This window comes from Mycteria americana, chromosome Z (assembly GCF_035582795.1).
Source record: "Mycteria americana isolate JAX WOST 10 ecotype Jacksonville Zoo and Gardens chromosome Z, USCA_MyAme_1.0, whole genome shotgun sequence".
NCBI classification, from domain to species: Eukaryota; Metazoa; Chordata; class Aves; order Ciconiiformes; family Ciconiidae; genus Mycteria; species Mycteria americana.
In genome coordinates, this window is record NC_134396.1 from 59,526,900 (window position 1) to 59,554,681 (window position 27,782).

The window sequence follows — 27,782 nt, forward strand, 5'->3', positions numbered from 1 at the left end:
GCTTGCTTTTGTATGTTTTATTTTTAATTATAAAGGTACTTTAAATAAGTTTAAGATTCTTCCTAAAGAAAAGAAACTCCACTCTCTAAAGCGACTAGCCAGAACTGGGATTGCTCACTGCGACTGGCAAGCCTGGGGCATTCTTTGATGTGCTTCCTACCACGTTTAATAAGGCCAAGCAGTTGCTTCTGATTCTGAGGCAAAAGGTTTGTTTATAGCTGAGATCATGTATTTATGTAATGCCTCGTCTGGGTTTTCTGGATCTGTTTGTAAGTACAAAGTAAAATGCACCATAATTTCTTTACATTTTTCTTCAAGTTTTGACCTTCTCTAGCCAGTGACGTAAGAGGCACAAGCACTAGCAATCTTGGCTAGCAGGTGCACTCAACATATACGCTTTAGGTGTATACGTGTCTCATGACTGACTCTCAGAATGCCTTTGGGTTCAAAACTCATCTCCTGCCATTTTTGCCCTTCCTCTAGCCCATGCATCTTTATCAAGGGCGGAAGATTGCTTGTGTTGGCTTGCTTCTGATCAGACCATTTGAAAACATGCAGAGGGCTCTGTGCAGTGTGGTGGTCAGATGAGTGACACAGGGCTGTACTTGTTCCCAGGAGCTCCAGGTCTAGCATGCTTACTACAATGGCCTCAGCTCAGGGCAACCAAAATTAAACCCATCCTCACTACACTCTGCAGCTTTTGTGTTGCCCCAAATGAGCACATTCACAAAAGCCCTGCTACTGTCCTTGCAATCAAAGGCAATACTACTGGTGACAATTGCAGTCCGACTTTTCACTAAAAACATTTTCATTTTGTTGCATTGAGTAAATCAAAACATACTTTACCTGTACTGAACCACTGTTAAGTTCTGTTCCCCGCAGTGCCTTGCACATCGGATATACCTCATCCAGCTTGACTTACTGGGTTCTCCACCATCAATAAAGTGCTGCAGTGTCCCATCTTGGTCATATATCTGGGGGAGATGTCACAAGGTCAAGTAGTTAGAACAAATCATCAGCAATCATTTTCACTACTTTGCTGGTGTCTCTCTGTGCCTTTTCCAGGGATTTATTGCCATGAGATTTGTCATTGTGTAGTGATGCTCTTCGAAAGCTACATGGAACAGCAGAAAAGTATTTTGGGGGATGCAAGTTTATCATGTTTCTTTTATCAAGCCAATCTTTTTGTATTAAACATATTTGTGGTGTCTCAAAGATGTGACCATGTTTCCCAAAGAATATTTAACCTATTTTGACAGGCTGGCCTTAAACAATGAACTGCCAGATAAACAAGAAAATCTGGATGTAAAGGCTGCATTGAAATAGCTGGAACATCTGAGCAAGGGGCAGTAGTAAACCCTAAACAAGTATCCCTTCCTTCACGTCTCAGTTGCAGCAAGAGTATGTACTTCAGCAACCTCACATGATACATTAGGGAGTTGTAGGATTCATAATGCCAAAACAAATGAGACTAGAAGGAAAAAGAGAGTTGAAGATGCCTTTAGAAGCTCCCTTGAGACATATAATTTTTTTAAGTAGTAAATGAGAAGTCAGTCTTGAGGGAATCATGGTTTTCCTAAACATGACATGCCTGCTAAGGACATGAGAACCAGTTAGGGTAATTTTAAAAACAGACAGTATTATGTCTCTATTCGGCACCATGTACTCCCTCTGAAGTTGAAGAATAAAATTGCTCTGGAGCCTCTGAAATGAAAAGATACATGTTTCATGCACACCTGCCCTGCTGAGTGCTTAAAAAATGTTATCTAGGAAGCGTTAATCCTAGTAAAAGCACGTGGTCTCACAAGATTTTTACTTGTTACGCAATTACTTTGTTAAACTTCAGAAATGCATCTGAACAATTAGGTGCTTATCTGAAGCAAACCTGATCTTCAGATCTTTTGCCCCTCCACAGACACCATCTGCTTTAATAATCCTACACCAAAAATGTTATCCCTTTTGAAATAGTATGAGCCTAAATTGATGTCTTCTTGAAAGTACTAATTCTGCTAATTAAGAGGAAGCACATTTATTACGTTGAATTGAACCTTTCTAGAGCAAGCAAGTTAACAATCTTGCATTTCTATTTCAATATCAAGAGAATAATCTCAGAAATTATGTGACTATGTTCGATATTTCTGATTTATTAAACGAGTGTTTCCTACAATGCACACAAAAATATACACAGAAATCAGAATCTAGTTCTTTACTCCACCACATGAGAGTCTCAATTTCAGGAGCCAGCCTTGCTTTTGCTTTTGACCAAGAGGGACTGGGAGTAATCAGGAGCAATATATCCATTGCTAGAGCATGAGAGACAGGGAAATCAAGTGTCTGCAGAGATCCTTATCATTTGTTCCCAAGTGCCTGTGACAAGGACCAGGTGGAACCTGACCAGACACTCCTGGGTTGGAGAAGCAAGATGCTACCCAACATTCCCAAGGGGTGGAATAAAGTCAGAGAAATCAGGAGGAGTCCTCAGAGGCAAACAAATACTCCAATACTGGGGATTTGGCGGGGGGGGGTTATATATGGTAGCTTGTTGACTACCAGCAAGGACCTATTCTTATGTAAACATGTTAATGTATGTTGAATATATGAGCAAAATATGCTAAACAATAAAAATCTGTAATAGAAATGGAAAAGTTTTACAGGAAATCAGCCTAAAAAAAGGAAGAGAAGGAAAAATTAATGACTAACAGTGCTTGGCTGGGACCATTTTGGCAATATCTATCCAAACAGTCTCAGCACAGTGTTTATTATCTATTCATTTACATGGTGCTTACTTACATAACAATATATGGCTTAACGTGAGGCAAAAACAATTTCCATAAATAAAGAGCTGATAGCTTCCTAACCCACAGATGATATGAAACAGGAAAGACAAAGAAAACTGCCATAATCGGTACTGACAGCCATATCTGGACACACACGGACTTACTCTGAACTTTGTGTATATGGACAGTCATAGGTGACATGACAAATTAAAACCTGCCATGAAAATGCAGGATTGGAGCTTTCTCAGGCCTTGCTCTGGAGTAGGAAGGACTGCTCTACAAGCAAGTCTAAATACTTTCAAATGCTTTATTCTTGCAAGTACTGATGCATCAGTGACACTATGCTCTCCTTTCCTAGGGGGATATTACTGACATTGCAAATAAAGCTGCACAGTCAGAATCCATCCCACAGCATTCCTAGCCCTGTTCTTACAGGAATGAAAACCCAGCTATAAGAAAGCAGAAACCTTAACCTTAGAAGGGAAATAGCAGCACTGCATTGTATCTGTTTATTTGTCAAATTGCATAATACAGGTTAAAATCTGAAAAAGCTTAACTGATATTGTTATTGTTATTACTTATATTACCATTGTGCACTAGTTCTTAGTCATTTTACAATTGCACAAATCTGGGAACCACTATATAATTGCCTGAAGAAACCATAATGAGGGAGCAAACCATGATCTACCATAACAGAGGCAAAGCAAACCTGTAGTGTAAGTTGTGAACCCAGATGTTATAGCAAACTATATGGATATACATATTCACCTGCATATGTGCTTAAACACTCATAGTATCTATTAAAAAAACTACTGCAGAATCCTGTGATAAACCGATTTTACTGAACATCTTTGACTATGTCACTAGATCACTACATCTGTCTACGCTGGCAAAACTTTTAACGCATTGCAAGAGCCTCATGACAAAATGAAATACCATTTCTCCAGCTTCCTATGGAGAATGCACGTATTTTTTTCTGCATCTCACAACAGTCATTGATGGAAATGTGGTGGAAACAAAATTAGTTATTTCATTTTTCTACTTTGATTACACTTGGAAGTGTTACCTAAACTGCTTACTGGATCTTTTCCCTCTTCTGACACAAAGTACTTGTTAACTGTTGTTTTTGCTGACTTTTAAGGGTTTTTTTGCTTTTGCTTTAAATGTTTCAAAGCTTTAAGATTTCTTTTTTATGGTCTGTTCCAGTTCTGAGGAGTGCACCGGACTACTGGCAAAGACCAGAGCCTGATAGAAGAGGACTGCACTCACCTTCTCATTTGACATGCCTTGTGTTCCTCCTTGGTAGTTACCATATAACTAATTAACTTCTTAATAGGCTGTTGACTATTTACTGGTAGTTTAGTGGCATGTTACATATCAACAGACTCAGAATGTGAAGCATATTATTATTCCACGAATTTAATCCTTTGACTTCAGACTACAACAGAAACAGCTTCATTGTCCAAGAAAGTAAGTCCAAAGTGTAACCAGCACCATTCAGGTCTTCTCTTTTCCATTTTTTATATTCCTTTCCTTATAAACACCAGTTTATTCAGTAATCAAGATATAAATAGAGAAAGGTATAAGGTATATGATGAAATTTCTTACAGGGTGCCACTGATATTCCTCGTGACCTACACATGCATTCCAACTGGGAAATATGGGAAAAAGCAGGTAGGATGCCAGTGTACTGATACTGGTCAAGTTCATATTGTAATGGCGTGCAAATATAAATTAAATATGAAGGATTTGATTTATTACTTGTTGGATTGGTTGGTGATAATTATTTGGAGGCTGTAGATACTGAAACTTATAATGACAATGATGCTAGCAACAAATAATAGCGATAATAATATAATTTCTAATGCACACAGCATCTCATATAAGTGATGCTCTAAAGTCTATGAACAACCGTTACTAAGTAAAATAAACAGCAGTTGCTGGAACATCTGTCACTCTGGTAACATACCAAGTCTAGGTAGGACCATGTAAGACTTAAGTAGTATAACAGATAAGGCAGATATAACAGAAGGCTAAAGAGCCTTCTGAGAACTCTCAATTACTTCAGTACTGACATAGTCAGTATTGCTCACTTGGATAGATGGGGGCAAATGTAATTCCAACGCTAAAGACTGTTGTGCCAGTTTCTGGTATAGATGCCACAGAATTTTAGAATAAAGGAGCCCAAATGTAATAGCACAGCTGCAGAGAAAGCCAAGCTATGAAGCAATTAAAATCAATTTCACAGAAGAGACAGGGAGAGCAAAAATGGTTAGTTTGTTGGAGATCTTTCCTCTATCTGTTGTTTTCCTTTGTTCTGTTTCCATGGCCTGCTAAAGGATTGTGTCTTTTGAAATTCTGCCTGCATTTTATTTTTCCATTTAGTCAAATAAAAAAGGTATTAGCATACAATTTAACTGACCTCTCATTTTCCTTGCAGGCAGAGGGAGAAAAGACTGGTCCTGAAAGTGGAATTTTTCCTTGCATGTACATTTGTATTGTAAAAGTAGCTATTAGAATAATTTTTTATGTTGCAAGACATCAAAAGAGATGTGAAGAAAACCACAAAACATGCAGGAATTAATTCTTACCATTAGTAGAGAATCTTGCTTTTTGCTGTTCACTGCTGTTCTCATTGACATCACATGCATAAGATCATAGGATTTTCAAATCACTCAGCATTAGCCCTCTCCTCCCACAAGAAGTTCTACCCTTGACTTGAGTGGGAAGAGTCAAGATAGCAAGGAGTACTTTTGATGAGTACATACATTTCATAAATCATCTTGCAGCTGTGCAGTTAAAAACCATAGTTGTACTCTAAACTACTGGAAATACATAGAAAAAGTTTGTAACAGTCTGATGAAATAGACTGACATGTCAGATATGGTAGCATCCATCCAAGTTATATTTTTTCTATAACAATGCATGCACCTACAAGCCACAGCAACACTGAAAGCTTCTTCCTTCGCTGGCTTGGACATCAAAACAGAATAACCTCTACACTAGGCAAATCTCACTACTGTGAGACCTTGCTTTGGACATAACGACGCTACAACATCCTCTACAGGTGACTGTATCCTAAACAGAAGTTGAAACAAGGCCAAAAAGCAATGTTTGATAAGCCTGGGTACTTAGCTGACAGTCTGTAAAAGGTGTGCAATGATGGAAGATTACATTCTGAGACTGGACCTATAAAGCCTATTCTTGACATCAGAGAGAGCAGCCCTGCTTGTGTCCCTTTGTCAGAGCCAGCGAGACCCACTGCCTGACATATAATCTTTCTGATGCATCCTAAACCTTGGAGTCCAGTTTCCTCCGTAGGGCTCATAACTCTTCAGGCACTCAGGCCATGTTTCTCTGTCTGTTTGTTCATTTGGATGTTTACAGACGAAAGCTACAGGCAAAAAGGCCCAGGATTTCTGTGTCTGCTATGGTCCTTTTTGGGCTGGTTCCATTATTTGATTATTTCCTTTGAAGGAAACTGCCATTTCTTTATCTTTTTTATTTTATTTTATTTTATTTTATTTTATTTTATTTTATTTTATTTTATTTTATTTTATTTTATTTTTATTTGCTTTGCGGCATTGTGTTCATCCCCTGGAATAAGCTAATACCATAAGTAAAGTTGAATACTCGTACGTATTGATAGATTGGGGGAGAGTGTTCAGTGATATTACTGGTAGAACAGAGCTCTACGGCTGTCTTAACAAATGACAAGGAAGGTTTGTTCTTCTGCAAAGCAGATGAAAGAGCGAACAGTCACTTTTCTGAAAATCTCTGAGTCACACACGTAAGCACACAGTAAAATTCAGTGATTTGTCTTGCCTAAGGCAGTGATTGTTGAGGAAAATGCCAATGGGCTCCAGTTTTTATTATGACATGTATACATTATTTATTTGTTAGCATAATCATGTCAAACTGAAAGCAAACTGGATTGTATGCATGACTTGATAACTTATTCAGATTGGATTCTGTGTAGTACATTGGTGCCTAGCTCCCTTTGAAATCAACACACTGCCAAAGGACCTTGTTATCTAGAAAGTTTGAAACGTTCAGAAGAACATGCTGCAGGACCTGAAAGAGAGGAGACAACGGACAAAACTCCCTGAATAGACTACATTTAAGGAGCATAGTTTAGGCTGAAAATCAAACTACAGCTGGGTTCATATTTGATGATAACAACTCTGTGAAGAATGAATGCTTTTAGACTTTAAATGCCTTTAATATTAGGAGCTAGGCATCTGATTTAGAGGAGGAGGGCCCTTCTGAATATGCATCTTCTCCCTGTTACACACTGAATGAGAAAGCTGTGTAGAAACAATCATGCATTTAGCCACCACATCTTTCTCCTTTCATTCACTAATTTGGTGACCAAATCAGGCCGTTCAGCAAATATTTTAAGAACAACTCTTAGTCTCTCTATATAAAAGAAAATATGAAATATAATGAAACTCAGAAGCAAACTGCAATGCATGGAAAAGTATCCAAATATAGCTTAACTAAAAAGAAACACTGATGTTGACAGATAATAATAACATTATATAGTCACATCCTTTACAAAGACCACATCTCAAGCATTGAAATACTTTGTAAATGACATACTGTCTTTTATATTACCTATACAGTACACAGACAAATTATTCTTAGCCAGTATAAGGAAATGTCTATTCATCACATTGTGATAAATCTGACTTTGATGACTAATAAATATTATTGAATCTGTAATAATCAACTACACACATAATACTGGTATGAAAAAATAGTAGCATACATGTCAGCAACCTCATTCGACTATAAGTGGAAACATTTGGACAGGTTCCCTATTCATCTGTATGGACATTATTTCAGAAATACGTTAGTTATAAATGCTTCTCATATATTCCACCGTTGCTTGATAAGACTAACTGATTTGTTTTGCCACTTAAAATATGCCTTCAGATTCTCTATGGACAGGTATCAGAATTAAAAATATAAATATGCTAGAGATAACACGTAAGCTTGTTGGCTTATGATGAAATAAGAACGCTTTGTTTTTATTATTATGTAGATAGTGAAAGCTAGTTAGTCTTTACATGTATGTGAAATAAATCTATGTCAATAACTAGTTACTTACTTTGAAGTGCCTCTATTTTTTAAATAACTGGATAATATTTTGTTGCCATGTAGAAAATGCAACAGTTCATTTAAAGAATGATTTTTGCTTTTGCAATTTTTGTATTATGTGCAAAATGGTGTCAATTTCTTTACACTTTGAATTAGCATAAATATTTCCAAATGTTTTTAATTGCACTGAAGCATTCTGAACTGCTATAAACTATTAACAGAATAGAAAGCTGAAATAAGTGAGCAAGGAGGAAACATCAGGAGGCCTCACTGGTCCAAATCAGACTAAAATGTTCTCCAACATTTGCTGGCAATAATCTCCCTGGGATGCAACACCTCTGTGAAAATGCACAGAAATATATCCTGACAGTCAATGGTCTTTAACTGCTCACACTATTCAAAGCAATTTTCTACAATTAGCCATATCTGATATGGAGTGTACATCTAGTAATATCTGCTTAATGTTTCTTCTCTTTAATCTAGCAGGCATCATCTAGCAAATTTTATAAAAGAGAATACTTGCCAACTAATATTAAAAGCTATTTAGTTTTAATGTTTCTCAAAGGATTATAGCATATGAAACTATAAACATTGTTTTGAACTGTCTGTGCTAGGTGAAAGGCTTCATCTCTCACTTAGACCCCAGTCCAGCAAACACTTATGCACATGTCGTAGTCCCATTGATCTCAATGGGACTACTCGTGTGTGAAATCAAGCATCTGTGTAAGCGGTTGGAGGACTGGGGCCTTGTTCCAGAAAGTGTCACAAGAGCAATGCCCTGCTGATTATGTGGACTTCATTAAATTATTTTTTTTTAAGTCAAGTCTGAACGGTTTGTTTTGACACTAGCCCATGGAGGTCCTGGAATAGGGAAGAATTATACGTAACACAAACCAGTGTTACTCAACAACAAGGCAAAAAGGAGAATACACAGAGCAGAAAAAACACACATGAAGTTGGAAATTCACCCACATGCAAACAGCTCTGTAAAGGACCGGTGCTCTTGCAGTATGCACTCATGTAACATGGCCTCCTCAGTGCGTGCTTTTGCACTCTCCTGACAGGTCCAGTCATAGGACAGAAAAAGCAGTGGGACTCCAGCCACCAGTCATTCTGTAATGGAGACATTTTTGCTTTGCATTGGTATTTCCACCCTGCTCACTGCACTGCACTCCCATGTAGCCCTGATGGCAGAAGACCATGGGCAGGCAACAGACTGAAGTTGTTCTCTGCGGTCTCATTTATGTGGGACATGGAGCACGAAGAGAAAAAGTGTTGCCAATCTAGGCTCAGTATCCAAACAGACCAGGAAAAAACCAGACTAAAAAGGAAAACATGGTTTAAAAACAGGGAGGCAAATGATCAAAGCTGAAATAACCCAAACAGAAGATGCTCACAATTGGCTGGTAGATGCATATCCCAATACATGTAACAGGGAGGAAGTTACAAGAAGACTGTAAAGGCCTGATGCTGAAAACCCTCACTCATCTGGGAAACCTCACTGAACTCACTCAGTAATAAAGCTCCTAAAATGATAATCTGAGCCAGGGAATCAAGACAGTGATGGTGATCTTTGTTGGCCCTGGTGCCTCTGAAAACACGACTGGTTCCTTTGCAAGGTAATGACAGAGCTTCGGACGTTTTCTTGCAACTTCTCAAAACCTTTAGACATTGCAAAGTGAAATTAAAAAGTGTTTGTTTCATATTTTTTCATTCTTTTACAAGCAACCAAGTATTCCAGAGGGGTCCTTTGTCATTCAGCTGAGATGTTCTTTCAGCCTATTTCCATATAGTCAATACCCCCATCCAGTTGGACAAAGAATTAAAAGGGCAAAATAGCTAGCCACAAACATCATGTGCCAGAGGACAGCACTCCAAAGCAGCATGTACAAAAACATGTTGTGGCAGATTTCATCACTCAGCATCAAGCTAAGCAATGCAGCTGAAACAAGTGAGTGGGTACATAGCTCCTAAGGTGACTTACTGATAACTCGGTGACCTTAGAGAAATCACTCAGGACCAAAAGACACCCATAAATGGAAATCATTCTAAATTGCCCTGATTCTAATATGTGAGAAGGAAGGAAGTTGCAGGGAGAGCAAGGAAGGTCTGTTGTTCACACACGACTTGGGGCTTACCTTACTACTGACCAAGAGGAAGCTGACGGCACGAGGAGAGAACAGTTTTTGATCCCTCACTCCTGTAATTGCTGTTGAGTACATTTTCAAAACACGGTTCCAAACTGTGTTTTCACACCTTTGTGCATGAAACCGTGTCCAAGTGTGAATTAGCACTTCCAGGAAAGTAGCAGATTTTAGACTTAAAAAACCCAGCCCAAATGCTTAGCAATACTTTCAGATATATTGAAGTATGGCACATAAAATATATGGCACAGCTATCATTCCATAAATGAAGCTTGCTAGATTAGGGATTTTGTTTGTTTTTTACTTTGAAGCACTTGGGGCTTCTTGTTCTTTTCTTTACCTTTAGGATTTTTTAAAGCTCCAACACCATACTCCCCTAGGCATTTTAAGAACAGGTTTAGAAAGGCACTTATATTCTCAAGCACAGAACTCTTAGAGACACTCTCTATCCTGTAGTAAAACTGGCAAAAATCCTTTAGCAAGTTAGACCTAAAACCACTGCTATTGTCAATGGGACTCAAGTTCCTACTTACTTGGACACTTTGGAAACCTACATGCTTGTCTGCTTTTCAGGCAGGTAAAAGCAGCTATAATTTGCTCTAATTTCTAAGCAAAACTTCTTGCCTTGAAACAGGGAATTCTATTTCCTTTGCATGTGCCATGAGAGGCTATGGTCTCATTTGAAGTCGGGGATATCTCGGGGAATTGTGGAATCACTGTGGTTGGAAGGGATCTCTGGACATCATCTCATCAGCTCACAAGATAGTGATGACCTCCACCACCTTCACTTTGAAATTCCTGGCTCATGGTTCATGGGCATTCTATGAGAAAAAAGGAATTGAAAAAAACCCCTAATTCAGAAACGAGTTACATGTAAAAAAAACCCTCTGAAATGAAAGCCTATCCACAAGTAACCTCACTTTCAAGCAATGTCAAGATCCTTACTTTGTTCTGACAAAAGCATTGCTGCCGAGTGTAATGGTTGTGACCCACTGATAAGGGTTTGGCACTAGGCGAGGGTGCAAAGCATTATATTCAGGTGTCTAAACTTAAGTTTCCACTAGTGTTTCTGATGGCCCTGAGTATTGTGCTGAGCCTCCAGTGATTGCTCCAGAAGGCAGGGAGATCTTCCTAAGTTCTGTGCCTTACCTGCCAGCCCTGTCTGTATGTCTTAGATACTTTCCAGGATTTAAAATGGCATTAAACATCTCCTTTCAGACACTGGAACTGCTCTGCAGATGCCTGGGTTCAGCTCCTGCTCTGAAAAAGTTTTGTCACATGACTTACAGCAAGTACTTAAACTCTGTGTCTTGATCCTGTGGCTATAGAAAACATGGATTTTTATATGCTTTTTGTGCACCATTTGTTTATCATCACTCTGAGTTTGTAAGTAAATACGGGTAGGAACTGTCTTTACAGTGTCTGTGTAGAACATCTATCTCAGCAGAGCACCCATTTACTACTATAGTACAGACTCCACAGATAATTCTTTCAATCCTTTTTTAAACATCTCATTACGGCTCACCATAAATGAGTAATTTCAGTAAAAATGGCATTTTATAGAAAATATACTTAATTCCTTTGTGAGTTTTAAATAATGAGGCACACTGATATTTTTAGTTTGGAATATTTTGGAATGTCTGGAATGCTAAGTTCCCCAGATGATGATTAAAAGGTCAAGTAATAAAGTATATGATAAACTATGCCTGAGATTCCTCATAAAACAAATGAGTAATGGCTGTACAAACTGTGTCACCATGTTTTTATATTGAAAAAATGCCTGTGCTGTATTATTCCTTCAAATTTGTTAGATTATGGGACTGTCAGAAAACCAGCATGGTGATGGTTAGTCTGCAACTGCTTCAGGGCTGAAGTCAGAGTCAAGAAGCAGATGAAAAGGGTGCATTAAGGAGTAGTGCTGGTGTTGCTAGTGGACACATGGTGGAGAATGTGAAATGCATTTTTTCTTGCCAGAGTGCAGGTCTGGTATTGGTAAGTATCATGTTAAGTTTCCTTGGAAGAGAGTTTGTTTCTGTGAGGATTATAACATTAGATTAGAACATTGCTTGAGTCACAATCACAGGAGCCCTCCAGAGCTGTTAAGCATTTGGCATATCTTACTTATCTCTAAGGGTGGCAGGGGCCATCAATACAAAGTGGACCATCAATCAATCTGGGGTCTTCTTCAGACATTGCCTGTCAGCTGATCAGAGGAAGACTTTAGGGAATCAGCTTTCCATTATCAGGATTTGGTCTGTGATCAGAACAAGCCACTGAACCTTTTACTTTTCACTTGGCAAAAACATACACACTGGAAAAAAGTCCTGACAGTTCATTCATTTTGCTCCATCACTGGAGCCAGATGATGTTTGACTGGGGAGACCCACCCTCTTTGATGTTGTGCTCTTTTGAGAGTGCCCTGCTGTGAAAAAAATTTTCTCCTTCCAAATTAAAGAGAAATATTTCTGCGTCCAGCTGTTAAATGTGACGTTTGCCATTTTTCAGTGCGTTGGCTTTGTGCCATCTTGCAGGCTGTGTTTCAAGCCTATCTTTTTCCCTTCTTCTCAGCAGCAATACCCACAATGTGTTAGTGTCTCCAACTTCTACATAACATCAACACCAAAAGGGAAAATACAAGTAATACTTCATTGCTCTGAACTACAGCAGCAATATTTACACACGTTTCTTCTGATTTTTTTAATTAAAGCCAGCAGTCATTTCATTACATGAAACGAAGGATAAACCCCTTAAATACAATCTACCTATGAAAAGTCGACTTCAGTTTCATTCTGATTGCAGTAGGCAAACCACGCCGAAGCAAAGCCTCTGTAGAATACATTTACCAGTTAAATGAGTGTGGATGTTATTAAAACTTGTTTCATGTGTACTGAGTCCACATCAAAAAAATGGCATCCGTTCAGCAGCCCTAGCTCTGTTTAAATTAAGACAAACTTCTCATGAAAGCTTGAATAAACATTTAGGTTTAAGTAATCAAGAAAACCTGTATCTTCTCATATTTATTAAGTGTAATTTTTAGAGTTATAAAAACCACTGTCACAAATTGTGTATACTCCAAATAAAGGGTGGACTCAGTATTATAATGTTTTGCCTATCTATTGAGGAGGATGAAACACAGTAAGTTCCAACTGCTCTTCAGCTCAAGCTTTCCTTCATCCTTTTCATTTCCATATTAGCTGACATGGAAAAGGATCAGTATTTGATAGAGTTTGGCAAGCTCATTGTTGCAAACCTATGTTTTGTAATTAATCTCAGACTCCGACCAGCAAATTTGAGTAACTGCTCATGTACTCATCACATCTTCACACTGTGAAAATTAAAGCCTGACTGAGAGCCTCAACGGATCAGAACAGAAGCACTTATTTTGGAAAATTACATGGATGATAATAAAAATTAAGCATTTCCCCTTTAGGTATCCACATTCTAGATTCATGCCAAGAAAAAGAATAGTCCAGAAAGATGTAATCTAGAAAAAAGCAGTAAAGCTGTAACCTGCTCTTCATTTGCACTATGTATAACTCATGAACTCAGTTTTTAAAATTGTAGAATGATACAGATTTACAAATAAATATAAATTAGCCTCTCTCCAAGAGGCTAGCATGGAGCCAAGCTACATTCTGCAGGGCTTCAGTCAGTTCTCAGAAACTATCTGGTGTGTAACAAAGACAGTACTGGGACTGGAGATGTCCAAGCAACAAGGAGATGCTGACAGAAACAGCATTGGCAATTCAACAGGAGACATATTTCCTTGTTCCTGGAATGAATCAAACACTGCCACTCCTAAAATTACATACAACACAGATATATGCTCTATAAATGGTTACATTTGGATCTACGTGTTATGCTGTTCCATGACTGTATAGCACCTTGTTACAAGAATATTATTTATGCTATTATGGTTCTTCTCTGTCTTTATTTCTAATTAGATTAAGAAACATTTTTCTTACTATTAATTCCAACTTTCTCTTCTATATCTAACCAATGTTATTCAAAATTCTCTTTACTTCCCTCTACTATTCTATCAGCCACTGCCTCATCGTGCTCCTTTTTTGTGTCCCTCTTTTATCAAGGTAGCAGAAAAACACCCAAGAATGCCTCATTAGAGTGAAAACCAAGGACTGACTGCAAAGGTTTGTGTTCATCTTTCTCTATTCCATTCTGCATTTTTCTGTTTCATCTTTAACACTATTCAGCTTACCTTTATCCTTCCAGCCTTTCTCAACTCTGCTCTCTGTGCCAAAATAATTTCAGGTAAAAGGCCACTTTTTTGGTCCCAAACAGTTTTAACTGAAAATATTTAGAAGGCTTATGTAGGCTAACACAGATGCAGAAGGTGTATCTTTGAACAGCAAGTGTACTGGCCTTAAATGTTGACTTTTTTACAAAGGAACTGAAAGCAGATGAATTAATTAGAAACCAATAGAACTAGTGATTATAATCCATGTCAAAAATTTTAACAGTAAAATGATTCATCCAAAATAAGTTTTATTTTTTTCCCAAGTCTAAATTCTAAAAACAAAGCAAAATAAACCAGATCTTATTTTGATTATTTTCCCACCATCCTCAAAGTTTAATACAAAGGGGAAATTAATCACTATTTAGCAGATCTGCATGCAAAATTACTTTACTGAATGTAGCCAAAACCTCACAATGTTTGTAAAGCAATAACAATAACAAAATGTTTTGGAGAAAGATTTGTTTTTAAAAAAAAGTCATTTGGATGATTTCAAGATTTTATAAACCATAATAAAATGTTTCATTATAAGCTTACTGAGCTTTAAAACTGAAAGGAGTTCTGAACTGAGAAATGAACTTTCTGTTTCAAAAATATAAGAACAACATGTTTAGATTATTTTGAACTATTTTCCCCAAAGTTTTATTCATCAGAAGTTTCCCTGAAACCAACATTTTTATGCAAACAGTTTTAGTTTCTCAGCATTCTCTGGGAAAAAAATCGGTTTCCCTGAAAACCCCAACAATTTGTAACTAGTTATCTGTTGTACACCAGTGATAGGCTATTAAAGGCATACCCAAAAACAGTCATGGCACCTAAGAGCTTGCAATCTAAAAGTCACAGATAAGGCTAAATGAATTGGGAGACCCAGAAAACATGATGAACGTGTAACCTTTCCCCACTCCTTTTCTGTCTCTTTCTGCCTCATGCATAATCACAAAAATTCTCTGCTTAAATACAAAGAGATTAATAGGGACTGCAACTTCACAGTTTTCCCGAGCTAAGCAGGAATTGCCCCACTTCCGCTCTGCCAGAAGTGAAAAGCCTTTGGTTTCCCAAGGTTTCCCAGTGGTGTACGGAGCTCTACCAGCTCTCTCCCATTCATGGAGGAAATAAACCCTGAATCTACCTGCAGACAAGTTAAAATCTAAGCCCTTTCTTGGCCAGCTAGTATCCCCTGTCTGCCAGTCCATTGGGAAGGTAGGTAACTTGAAGTCATATGCATATATTAGCCCATACATTTGAGAGCAAAGGGAAAGGGAAGGCATACTAAAGAAAGGGCAGAAGCTAAGCAATGTGGGAAATAAAAGAGTATGTTTGTTTATTTTACGTAAGTGGTTCCTCAAGGGGAACATATTCTTGCTAATAGCAAGCAAATGAGCCCTTGTTCCGCACCTTTTTTGTGCCTCACAGGCTGCACATTTACTGTATGGTGCTGACTTTCCTAACTGGCTTGACCACTACACTTGTAAGATGAGAGAATATTAAAAATAACTGTGTGCCAACTCTTAGCCATACACTCAGATTAACTATTTTCAAAGAATTTGATGAAGCTGTAATAAAAATCAATTTATCCATAGAAAGAAGCACTTCTTGTTCTCAAATGGCAGATTTATGATTTTATGCAAACATGAATGTCCTAGAGCTCACCCTTTTTAATAAGGAGTCTTTTAAAAGACATTAAATATTTGTCCTAATGAAGTAATGGTTTCCTAAGGTTTTGCTTCTTTTCTGTACTGCCTACAGTTTTATGTCTTTGTTGAAATGTGTCACTTCTTAAATTATGATGTTTTCCTAAGTCTACTATATTCTTTTTCTAACCCACACTAAGAAAGCACAATTGTCAGACATTATGTTTTGAGGGCGAACTGACCTCCACCATATTGTGGATAACATAAATTTCATATTTTATAGTTATTTTGAAAACATTCCTAAACTCAAACCCCTTGGTTGCTTAGTACCTCGAACTCACCCACCTAACAACAGTAAACTAAAGAGGCCAATGTTTTCAGCCAAAAAATCAAAGTAAAAGGTGAGAGGAGAAGATGAAAAAGTACTTTAGCGTTAGGGAGTCACTGCTATTACAGACTCACAGCCAGCTTTAGATAAGACACTCTACTGAGACAGCCCAAACAGCTGCTGCAATCCCAGTTCTGTCCCAGAACTCAGCCTGTTCAAATTTGTCTAAAAACTCTCCAAGAAACTGGGAGTATGGGAAGAGTGAGACGGGAGAGGTTAATGCCCTATGATTCTAGCCTCTGCTGACTCATTCTGTCAAAAAATACTGAGGATCATCCAACAGAATACGATAGTATGTCACTGTGGAAGATTTTGCTTCTTTTTCTCAGAAACTTTTCGTTCTCCAGTAGAGAGCAGAGAAGCATGTGAGTTACTCCAGGCTTCAAAGGAAAGACATTTATTTTGTCCAGATAAGTAAATTGTCTAGTAATCCCATGTGGCATCTGGATAGGAAATATATTATACTTACTAGAAAATTGAGCAAATCCTTGGAATCAAGGATGAATAAACAAACTGACTGAGAGGAAAAGACACTTACCAGAGGCTTAATAATGAGGTACATTCAGGAGCATTCCATAATTTAAAGGCTAGTTGCTCAGTGAACAGGACTAATGAAGCCTGGTTTTAGTATGGATGTGTGTCCTTTGTCCCCAAAACTTTCACTGTTGTAATAATCTCCACTTCTACACTGATTCCAGTGTATAACACTGATATCCAAATATTTTTCAGTTATTATGTACTTAGCACTGCCACTGATATCATTGGAAGCTCAACACACAGAAGAGCAATGTATGCTGGAGTCTCTCTCTGCAGATGCAGGAGGAATGGTGTCCTGGGATATCTGGCCTTGTCATGTGTAAGTAGAGAAGAGGTATGGTGGTGACAATAAATGCTCACAAAAAACCAGTAACTTTTGCTCAACAGTGAGATATAGATTGGGTCAGTGACCTTTGCTAATCCCCATTAATACCCATCTGCATCTTCAATAATCTTCTTGATAGCGTCCCACATCATGCAATGTGAAGTAGCAAGGTGAAACCTGGAACAGTGCTGCACAGAAAAGTCACGGTGCACAGTTTGCGCATGCTTAACAAATCTTACGTGTTGGACCAATCACGCAGACAATAGGTCCAGATGCAGTTGCTGTTTTCCTGAATCTCTGGAAATTTAAGCTACTGCATGTTTGGAAAAGCATCAGTGACATGACAATACAGAAAAGAGTGTGCCTTGTATGCTTTTCATATTTGACGTCACTATATATATACAGGAGATCCTGTATGGCAGTCCTGAAAGAAGAAAATGACATTTCCTGTTATCATTTACTTTTTTGGTACCTTTTCCACATTTCAGGAGATTTAACTTATATATCCATTACATTCAATTTAGTGAAAATGAAGGAGGGATTACTGTCTTCTATTATACATTATAATTATGACTATGAAATAAATCAATTCCAGTCACTACAGGTAAATCATTAGCAATAACATAGTTCAATTGTAGCTACATTTCATATTCATCAAATTTAAATGTAATTTTTGTGCATACTTTCTCAATCTAAAATGTGATTTTTCTAAAAATGTTCAAAATCAATGAACACTAAAAAAACCCCTCAGCTTCTAATAAAGTTTTTAACATTGTAAATAGGATCTGAATCAGACCAAAAATCATACTGACATGAGGAACTCTTAACACACAAAATTCCATGCAAGGACTACAAATAGCATCAAAAGGCATCACCCTCCACAATGCAGAGAGCATCTATGCTTCAGTCTCTTAATTATGGTGTAAATCCTCTACAAGTCAGTACAATAATAACCAGCAGCAAGCAGATAGCTGGGAGATTTTTAAATGATTGTGGTGATGGGAGAGAAAGAGCAGGAAGACCTTTCATCACTTATAACAAATAATTGTAGCACTTTTCACCTGTAATATTACAAAAGATATGTATTGCAATTCCCATTTTACACCTGAGTTAAACCATTCCGTTAACATTGCAACTCTGCTTAAACACTCTGTCAACTTTAATGGCACATCTACATATACTGTGCACATAAATGAGAAAAAAATCCAAACCTCATCACATACATCATTCACATATTGCACACAGTCTGTCCTGAGATTTGTATTGATTTAATATCTTTGAGAGCAGAAATGAACAGAACTCAAAAGATCCATCATGATGCAATTATCCAAAGTTTTTCTTTTAAAATGCATGTTTGGTCCCTGCCAAAATAATTTTAACTGTAAATTTGCAAATGTCTCAATTATAAAACTGCACAGATCTGAACTATAATAGTCAAAGCTCAACTGTTTTATAAATACATTTAAAATATGGCATTAATATAAAAATCCTATATCATACAACCAAAACAATTTAATATAACTTGCTATGGCAATAACCAGATCATTTTTCCAAACAAATAGATAAACTCCATCATGTCATTTTGAACTTCCTCTGACCTTCTGATCACCAAAATTGGGAACAAATGTTATCCAAGAAAAATACTGTGTCTCTGCATTTGCAAAACAGAGAATGCTTAAATTAAGCAGCCTTTGCTTTAGTAGACATATCAGATGCATTGCATAGGAAAAGATACCAGCCCAGTTCTGCTTTCGTATATATCAAGTATAACCACAGATTAAAAAACCTACTGATTTAGAGCATGTCTACACTGCAATCAAAGTGACTGGGACTGATGCAGACAAATCTGTTCTCTAAGTGTAAATGAGCTATCTGGGTCATGATAGCAGGGCAATCACAGCGGCATGGGATGTACTTAAAGCTATTTACCACGCTTTACTGCGAGTTTTGTATCCCATGGTAAGCTCATTATTGCTGGAGTTACATTATTTATAAGGCTGAAATAATTACCTCAATTAAAGCTAGTTGGCTTGTATCTGCCCAGAGGTGCAGACACATCTTTGGCTGCAATGTAACACGCCCTTAGTGAATTTACAATAGGGGAAACTGATAATTGGGGAACTATTGATTATTTCCTTTGCTCACATGCAGTGTAAAATGAAGTTTGTTAGTGACTTGAAGGTAGGATTCATTTCACATAACATTAACCAACCAAGGTTAAGTATATAACCTAACCCTATTACCCAATGTCCTTGTAGAGACAATGGAGAGAAACAGGCACCGTGAGAGGGCAATACATCATAAGCAAGGTTAACTTACTTAGACCAGATACTTAACTTATTGATACTGAATATTAGTGACTGAGAGTGCAAATATGACCTGCTATAAATTGCCACACCCTGGATGGAGTTCACGGAGACTAGTGCTCAAAAAAGTCAGCCATTTTTGTGTTGCTTTTATATTGGTTGCTTTCTCAAGCTCTTTAGGAAAAAAAAACTTGTATAAACCATTTTTATCATCTTAACATTCGAGTATGACTATTGTAGTGCATTTTTGACTAGCAAAACAAGAATAGGCTCTTTATATAAAAACATTTATAAGTAAATGTATAGCATCACATCAGTCTTAAAAATTCTTAGCCTCCATTATGACTGGACTATGAAAGCATTCTGTCAACCAATCAGGAGAAATGATGTAAGGAATATCGTTCTTGTTTCCTTTTTTTTTTTTTATTTCAGCTTTCTTTCCAAAATATACTTCTTACTTTTCTTCTTTTTTTTTTGTTTTTGGTACAGTGAACTGCAGCAACAGCACCTTTTAGGAGAGCTGTGGTTGTAATGATGCTGAAAGCTGCTTCCCTAAAATGACCTTTCCTACCCAGTAAATGATGCCAGCAGGGCAACTCAAACACAAAAGAAAAAAAAATCACTTTTTGTCATATTACTCACAAAACTACTGTGTTGGGAAAGCTCTTCAGACATGCTTAAAAGTAAAAAAAAAAACTAAAAGCGTGCCACTTCCACTCAACTTTAATTTCAAGACTTAAATGGCTGGGATGCCTCAAGTCATTCTCTGGAAGCCTTGAGATAATATGCAAGTGGCAAGAATATGAGTATGTCTGGAGCCTGACAATAATTGCATACCACTGCTTGCACTGCAGCAAAATCTTGAAGTTGCAAATGACAACATAAAATAATAGATTCTGGTAAGCCTAACTATTCCAACCTTATCAGATGGAGGAGAAAAAAGGCTTTACTTAAGACCAGAGGCTCTTAGCCCTCCACAGGGAGAAGGGCCAAGGGAAGAGTAGTTTCCACATGAAAGGTGACAGTGGCTCCAAACAGTCCATCACACCACAGCAGAACCAGGCTGAACTGGGAGGGAAGGTAGGCTTCCACTAAAGCAGCTGTGGCTCCCCTTGTTGACCTGCTCTCTCCAAAGGCACCACACCAGATCACCCAGCAGTCCCTGTGTCACCACAGCTTTGCCCCATGGTGGGCATGAATAGCTTCTGAGTTCTCCAAAGGCAGAGGTCTTTGCAGATCTCTTTCTTAACAGAGGAGAAATCATTGCTGTCAAAATTGGGTCTTTGGGAGGCAAATTATACTCAGTCTTGTCCAAAATGAAGGAGCAACTCTGCCCTCCAGCAAAGTCTAGTCAGAAAGATTTAATCAGATAGAAAATCATCCTGGTGCTTGCAGCAGTATAAACTAACAGGAGACAGTACAGCATATCTTCAAAGACTGAACAAGAAAAGAGAAGAAAAAAGATTGTGTGAAACTATGTAACAGTGTCATCTAGTGACTCTTGCCATAATCTTATTATCCAGACAGCACAACCAGCTACAAGGCAGGCCAGTTTTTATCCTGTTGAAGTGAGCTGTGTCCATACTCTGTACTGACACTTGGTGTTCCGCTACGACAAGGTTTCATGGGCAAACTGAGTGCCCACATACGCAAATATGACATTTGCAAACAAGTGTCTGATGAGCACACAGACATCCTTAACTGCATATGTGGAAATCCTAGTGGAATGCCAACGCCAGGCATGGTGCAGGTCCTGTCTTGTGTCAGGGAAAGCATCTGTCATGACGGTGCTGAAATACAGCTCACGATTATACCACCTAGTGAGACTCCTTTGAACTCTGTCCTCCATGTAATCTGCAGAACATTTTGCAAGGTCCTGCAGACCACCAGGGAGCCATGGACAACAGCTTAGTAGCCTCTGGTGGAAGCAACCACAGTTATGAGTAGGCAACTTGGCCGTTTTGTTTTTTTCAAACATCTGACCCTAACACTGAGGATTATATATCTACAACCAGTGACTAAATCCTGTATCATACCTCCTTATTTCTAAACACACTCAATGAATGGGAGCTAATCTGTTCATAAGGCTCACGAGAGCCTGTTAGCATAACACTGAAAGAGACGTTTCTTTGGTTCTTTCTTGTTTTCATTCTTCTTGCCTGAAAGTCTGTTTCACACATAAGAAAGCACATAACAAAGACCATTAATAAAAATGAAAAAGCTTAATATATTGGATCTTTTCCTTTTTAGAGTTAGGAAGTTCTTCATAAAGTGTAATACTTGCCAAAGAACACAGTTAAAGGCATGAGCATTTTGATATATTTCCATTATAATTAATTAAACTGTCAGAAACATTGTCCAAAGAGCATTCAGTCTGACAAACTTGGAAAATCTGGAAAATGTAATGCAAGTGTGACACTTGTCTGTAATTCATGTACAGTTTACAGGGGTATAAACCACACTGCAACCTTTATTAGCTTTTTATAAATAAAAATAAAATAGAATAAAATAAAATAAAGTTTAAGAGAATTTTATTTTTTTGCATATACCTTCAGTTTCAAATCACGTTCACCTCCTTCCTTTGCTTTACACTGTACTGCTTAAATGCTTTATATGTAACACACCAAAACCCAGTGTAAGCTTCCAGAAAATTAACCACAAGTTTTGCCATTGGTTTGATAATGAATTTTTCTGGTTCTGCTGTGGGCTTAATACCTGAAATTAAGTTAAAAAAAAAAAAATGTCATCCAGTTTCAGATTTTCTTATTTGAGGTTTGCACCTACCATGAGCCTGAAAGATCTGTGGCATCTAATTAAAGACCATCATAATAAACAGCTCAGCACAACAGGCAAATTGGGACACTTTTTTTTTCTTCCTAGGACACTAACACCTTGTATTCAGTCTAATCACTGAGCTCTGCTCAGAGCCTTGATCACTAATTTAGGTGGCTTCAGGAGCAGAATCTCAAACCTTGCTAACATCTTGCCTAATGCGTCACACCTGGGCACACTGCAATGATGCATCCGGGCTAACAATATTGAAAACTCAGCTATATTGTGCCATGCAGGTGCAATAGGTCATTCAGAAACAGCTCAGCCCAACATCTAATTGTATAGGGTAGATACATCCTTTGTGACCAACGGGCACTACTATCTGATGACCATGCCTTTGCTTTTGGTGGTATCAGCTCAGCCCCATCTGGGCAAGTGTCTGTAGACTGCAGTCTCACAACTAGTTCTAACTGGTTGATTGTTGCCAGTCCCAACAGAAAAGTTAAAAAAAAAAAAAACAAAAAAGGAGAAAAATATTTAAAGTAGTGCTTTTGGAGGAGGTTAAGGCAAGTTGAAGGAATCAAGAGGAAGAGAGAAGTTCCCAGATATGTGAAGAAGGCTCTTGGGTTTCATTTTGAAACAAAGTTATAATCACTTTTCTTTGCCAGAACAGTCTTAGAAATATATAACAAAAGAAGAAAAAAAAAAAGGTAGCAGTATTTCAGCTCAGAAAAGCCCTGAACCTCCTTTCTGTAATATGAATAAAAGAGCAGGCTGCTCTGCTTCCTTTTCCAGACCTAATCCAAGGGGCAGCTTTCCGAGGGACCCCAGGGCCAAGGAATAAGCTTTCACCAGCGACGAACCAGCGCAGCCTGTTCCCTTTAGGAAGAGGAAATCTCAAGGTAACCCGAGCTGTTCTTAGGTCCCTCTTCTCAAGGGGGACATGAGGGCCAACACTACCACTTCTTCAGCACAACATCTCAGGACAGCTCATGTCCAGCAGTCACCTTATGTTCCTCATCCGCAACACTCCTGATCTCTCCTTTCTCACACTGCCTAGCTCCAGTTCTTCCTTTCCTCCTCTTTATCCACCCATTCTTTCTTTTTCACCATTACACACCCTTCTTCTGTCTCAAGCTTTTCATCCCAGCTCCACTCTGCATTCCAAATGCACACATTCCTTTCTAAAACAGCGAAACATTTGGATACCTCAACAATTTGACAACATGCACATAACAAATCCAAGAAAACAGTATATTTTTTCTTCCCTTGAAACTCATCTTCTTTATCTGCTCTCTTCCGTGATTTCTTTTATGGCACCAAAATGACCATGTGCTAGCTTTATGTTGGGACAGGAATTATTTATTTCTGAGGCACATGACTGCAACGTGCTGAAAAAAACAAGTAATAAAAATGTGAGATGGAAAGAGATTCTTCTACAATAAGTTGTCTTAGCTCTTAGCCCACTTCATGAGACTATAATCTAATAACAATACAATGAAGTTGGAAGAATGCTCTGGAATCCTTCAGCGTATGAGTTCGGGGTCCAATTTTACACTGGTAACACCCTTGATACAGCCACATTTGGATTTACAAGGCATATCTGTGAGGATAACTAGATTGACATGACTTAATTTCAGACAGTATTTTTTCTTCATAACTGCAAAGAAAAATCAAACACATATGAATGATGTTCAAAGAAATACATCTGATACCCTCATAAAGCTAATTCTGACTTAGAATATTTATAGCAAAATAGTGCAAGATTTTGTATGTGCTGTATAGCCTCATTTGTTAAAAAATATATTAAATAAGTGACAAGCCCAAGTGAAAAATTTTATATGGTACTGGATAAACCACCCAAGTAGTTAAATCAATTCCTTTCTGTTTAATTTTGCCATTTGTTTTTCTATCTGAGCTGCCAATTTTCTAACATATTAGAGAAGAAGTAGGAAAGTCTTTTTGATTGATAACAAGCTCAGATTTTTGTGTCAGATCAGTAGAGATTTTTTTCAAAGTAAGAATTCTGTATGTTGCTCTTACATTCTTAGACAATTATTCTACAAAAATTATTTAAATGCTCTTTTTTTAGCTGCTTTGACAAGAACACCAAAACAGTTCACATCACCCTTGACCCGCAGGGTGTACATCATCTTGTCAACATATAAACAAACACATGATGGGCTGTATTTTAATAGATTCTGTAAATATCAAGATCCAATTCATCAAAAGGTCTGCCAAAGTGACAGCTGTGGGGGTTGTGGTGTATGGTTGCATGTTCATTCAGTGTTGTTGCAATAGGATCATTGCAAGAAAATTCAGAGCTACTGTTGCTCTTTCTTCCATATTATTATTTCTCTGGAGCTCTGGGTTAAGCTGCAGTCTGTATATGCCACTTCATGTATAAGGGAAATATGCAGACTTCCGGGCAGAAGCCACATGGCTGGCTTTTATAATAATCCCTCTCCTCTCTCCCCATCTTTATCAGACAATTCCTCTGATGTGCTGCAGTCTGTCAGAAAAGGAGGCTGAGAGGAATTTATAAGCACAGAAACTCTTACTTGGGAGAATGAGCAGAGCTCAGTTTCGATAAGGTTCACACAGGCACAGTAACTTTTCTTGGTTGGCTTCATAGCTTCATGGATTTTAAAGCCAGAAGGGACTGTTCAATCATCTGCTCCAGAATATACTTCACAGGCCATTAGCTTCCATCCAGGAAAAGGCATAGAAAAAAAGGAGAGGACCAGTGTGCCACAAGTACCTGATGCCCCCATAACGGCAGGGAATTGCTAAGACAAGAAATGCCCAGATGAACGAGCAAGCCAGGACGGCCACATCTGAAGCTGCAGAGATCATAACAAACCTGCAAGGTCAGTGGCAGTCAGCCTAGGGCACAAATATGCTAGTTGTGAAATGAAAGACTAACACCTCAAACCACTGTCCCTGGCCCAATCCCTGTGGCAATTCTCTGTCCCCACCAAAAAGCAAAGAGAAAGCAGAATCTACCTGGACAGCTGAGGGAAGAAATTCGCAGTAAATGCCCCACTGAAAATGACACCCTTATGCAAAGTGCTACAAGGAAGATGCAGGCAGTCTTGCTCTCCTCCTGTATGGCCTAGGAGGTAAAGCAAAGAGTTCGGAGGTTCACAGACTGTGAAGGCAAAGTCTCAGATCATCCAACCCAAAGATGCAGAACTCGACACATCTAATGACCCTTTAAAGAGTCAAAGTAAGGTACCTGCCCCTTTTAGTAAGATATTCTTATGTTTAACTACTCTAAAACATAATTACCTTCTTTTCAGACGCATTTTGTCTAACTCCAGCTTCTAGCCGTGGTATTTTGTCCATCCCGTCTGATCCATTTAATAGAAAAGCCCATCTGCCACCTTTTTTTTTTTCCATATGTAAGTGTCCATACAAAGAAGTAAAATCAACTCTAACCTCTTCTATAATGAAGACAATATATTAAGCCCATTAAGAACTCCATTCAAAGGCTTATTTTCCAGAAACTGATCACCTCCACAGCCACCTTGTACGCTCTTCTCTTTTCCCACTGTTCTCTGGTTGTGGTCCCTAGACACAAGGTAAGTCTTTAAAGATATTTCAGTCACATGATACTATTCATTTTATACAATTTATAGCTATCTTCTGCTGGAGACTTAAATACTGTAATGCTTATGGGCAACTCAAACAGAAATTCCTATACTCATGCACAAAGCCAAAGCCTCTCTCCTCATCCCCTGGTGCCTTTCCAACAGAATCCTCCAGGATAGAAAGTTTAAGAGACTGATGTATGAATTTAAAATATTTGTCCTCTTTGAAACTCCTACCATTTTTGTTTTGCTGGAATGGGGAGTAATGTTGGAGTCTTTTTATTCACTGGCAAGTACAACCACCATGAAACATAGAATGAAAAGAGCTAAAAAATCCTGCAATCTGACACTGGGACAAAGCTCAGGAGTGCTGATCTTGGAAGCCACTCCATGCTTTCTGTAAGCTCCTCAACACTACCAGCTCCCAACAAAGTTGAAGGGAGTAAATGAAAGCTCAGAATCATTCAGTGACATTGTGGTATGAGCTTACAGCATCCAGGCCTCCATTTGTACCATTTATAGCTGTCATGCACACAAGAAAAGAACATTCTTACCCAATTGATCATAGTTAGGCACAGCAATTGATTGATTGTTTGTTTGTTTGTTTGTTTGTTTAAATAGTGAAGTTTACTAGGAGTTTTCAAGTCATTGATATGAAACTATTCAACTTTCAACCATATGATTTGTGAGAAGTTTTAGCAAATGTTAGTACTGACTTGGCTTGTGTGTATGTGCAAAACTGTCCTATTATAAAGCACACAATATAAGAGCTTCTCTGGTATTTGCAATTGCACCATTTGCTCAGGATTGACTTGGGGCCACTAAGAAGCCCTGTCAGTGTTACTGCTAGAATAAATCACCTGCAGCTAAAGTGGAAGCCTATCTTATCTTTAAGTTTTCAGAAAATCTAGTAAGGTGTTGGTCAAATAGTCACAAAAATTTTCCCCAGCAGGCACAGGACAAAGCTGTGTCAGGAGGCACAGAGATCCAGCTCACTCTAATCATAAAAAACACTGCCTGGGCACAATCCGGTTTCAGACCATGACACAATTAACCTTGGTGGGACTTGTTCCCCTGGGCACGACACTGTGCTAGCAGACACACTTCCACATGGCTTCCAGTCCACAGCAGGCTTCTGTATGGTCAGCTGAGACCACAGACATAGCAAGCTTGTGCCCAGTTGTGCCTGCCTATGGTCCACCTTTGGTGTGATACCATATTTCCTAGTGCAATGCTAAGGACACACTAAAAGATCTCTAAGAAAAGCTTTGCATGCTCAAGAATATTCACAAAGCTACCTTTTGTAGCACTTGCCAGTTTTTGAAGCCTTAAACTAGATAAAATATTTAAATGAATCAACAAGAAAGTGGGAAAAATCCAGAACAGAAAACCACATGAACAGGAGGGAGAAAATGATTAATTCTGAAAGCTATTATTGCTTAAAGTTTTGCCTGTGACTTTCTGTGGGATATCCACAACGCATCATCAGACACTGCCAGCTCAAAAACTGAATAATAGATAGATCAGCACTGCAATGCTCATGAGACAAGCCTAGCCTTGTTTGTGAGACAGTGGTAAAATTACCTGTAATCTTTGAGAACAAAGAGAAAGAATGGCAGTAATCTCCTACAAGAGTCATACTCTGAGAGAGCCCTGGCTCTTTCTCCAAACTCACTGGCACTACCTTGCCTTGCTGTCCTCTTCTCTGTCTTCTTCAATAACATTGTTTTAGCAGCCTGCCTCTGTCTGTTGCCCCAATTTACCGTATGATCTGAAGGTCCACTTTGTTAGTCCCTATAGATACATGAATTTGCTGAGGAAAAGTGGAAGATACCTAGTGCTCTGATTTTTATGGTGAGACCTTCGAAGAGTATGAAGGAGGGAGAAATTCAGCCAGACTTTCAGTCTGTGGCAATCTGATCCTTGTATGCTGCTCTACAAAGTCTTTCTTACA

At 38.3% G+C, this 27,782-nt stretch overlaps 1 protein-coding gene across 2 annotated transcripts in view; it reads right to left on the minus strand.

The window, feature by feature from the left end:
• The window catches only part of PRDM6 (PR/SET domain 6), a 78,392-nt gene that overhangs the window by 27,523 nt on the left and 23,087 nt on the right, over window positions 1-27,782 (minus strand). For both annotated transcript variants that reach the window (XM_075488238.1, XM_075488240.1), the window contains exon 4: window positions 847-974. In XM_075488238.1, the coding sequence (XP_075344353.1) occupies window positions 847-974 (128 nt within the window). The remainder of the gene's footprint in view (window positions 1-846; window positions 975-27,782) is intronic.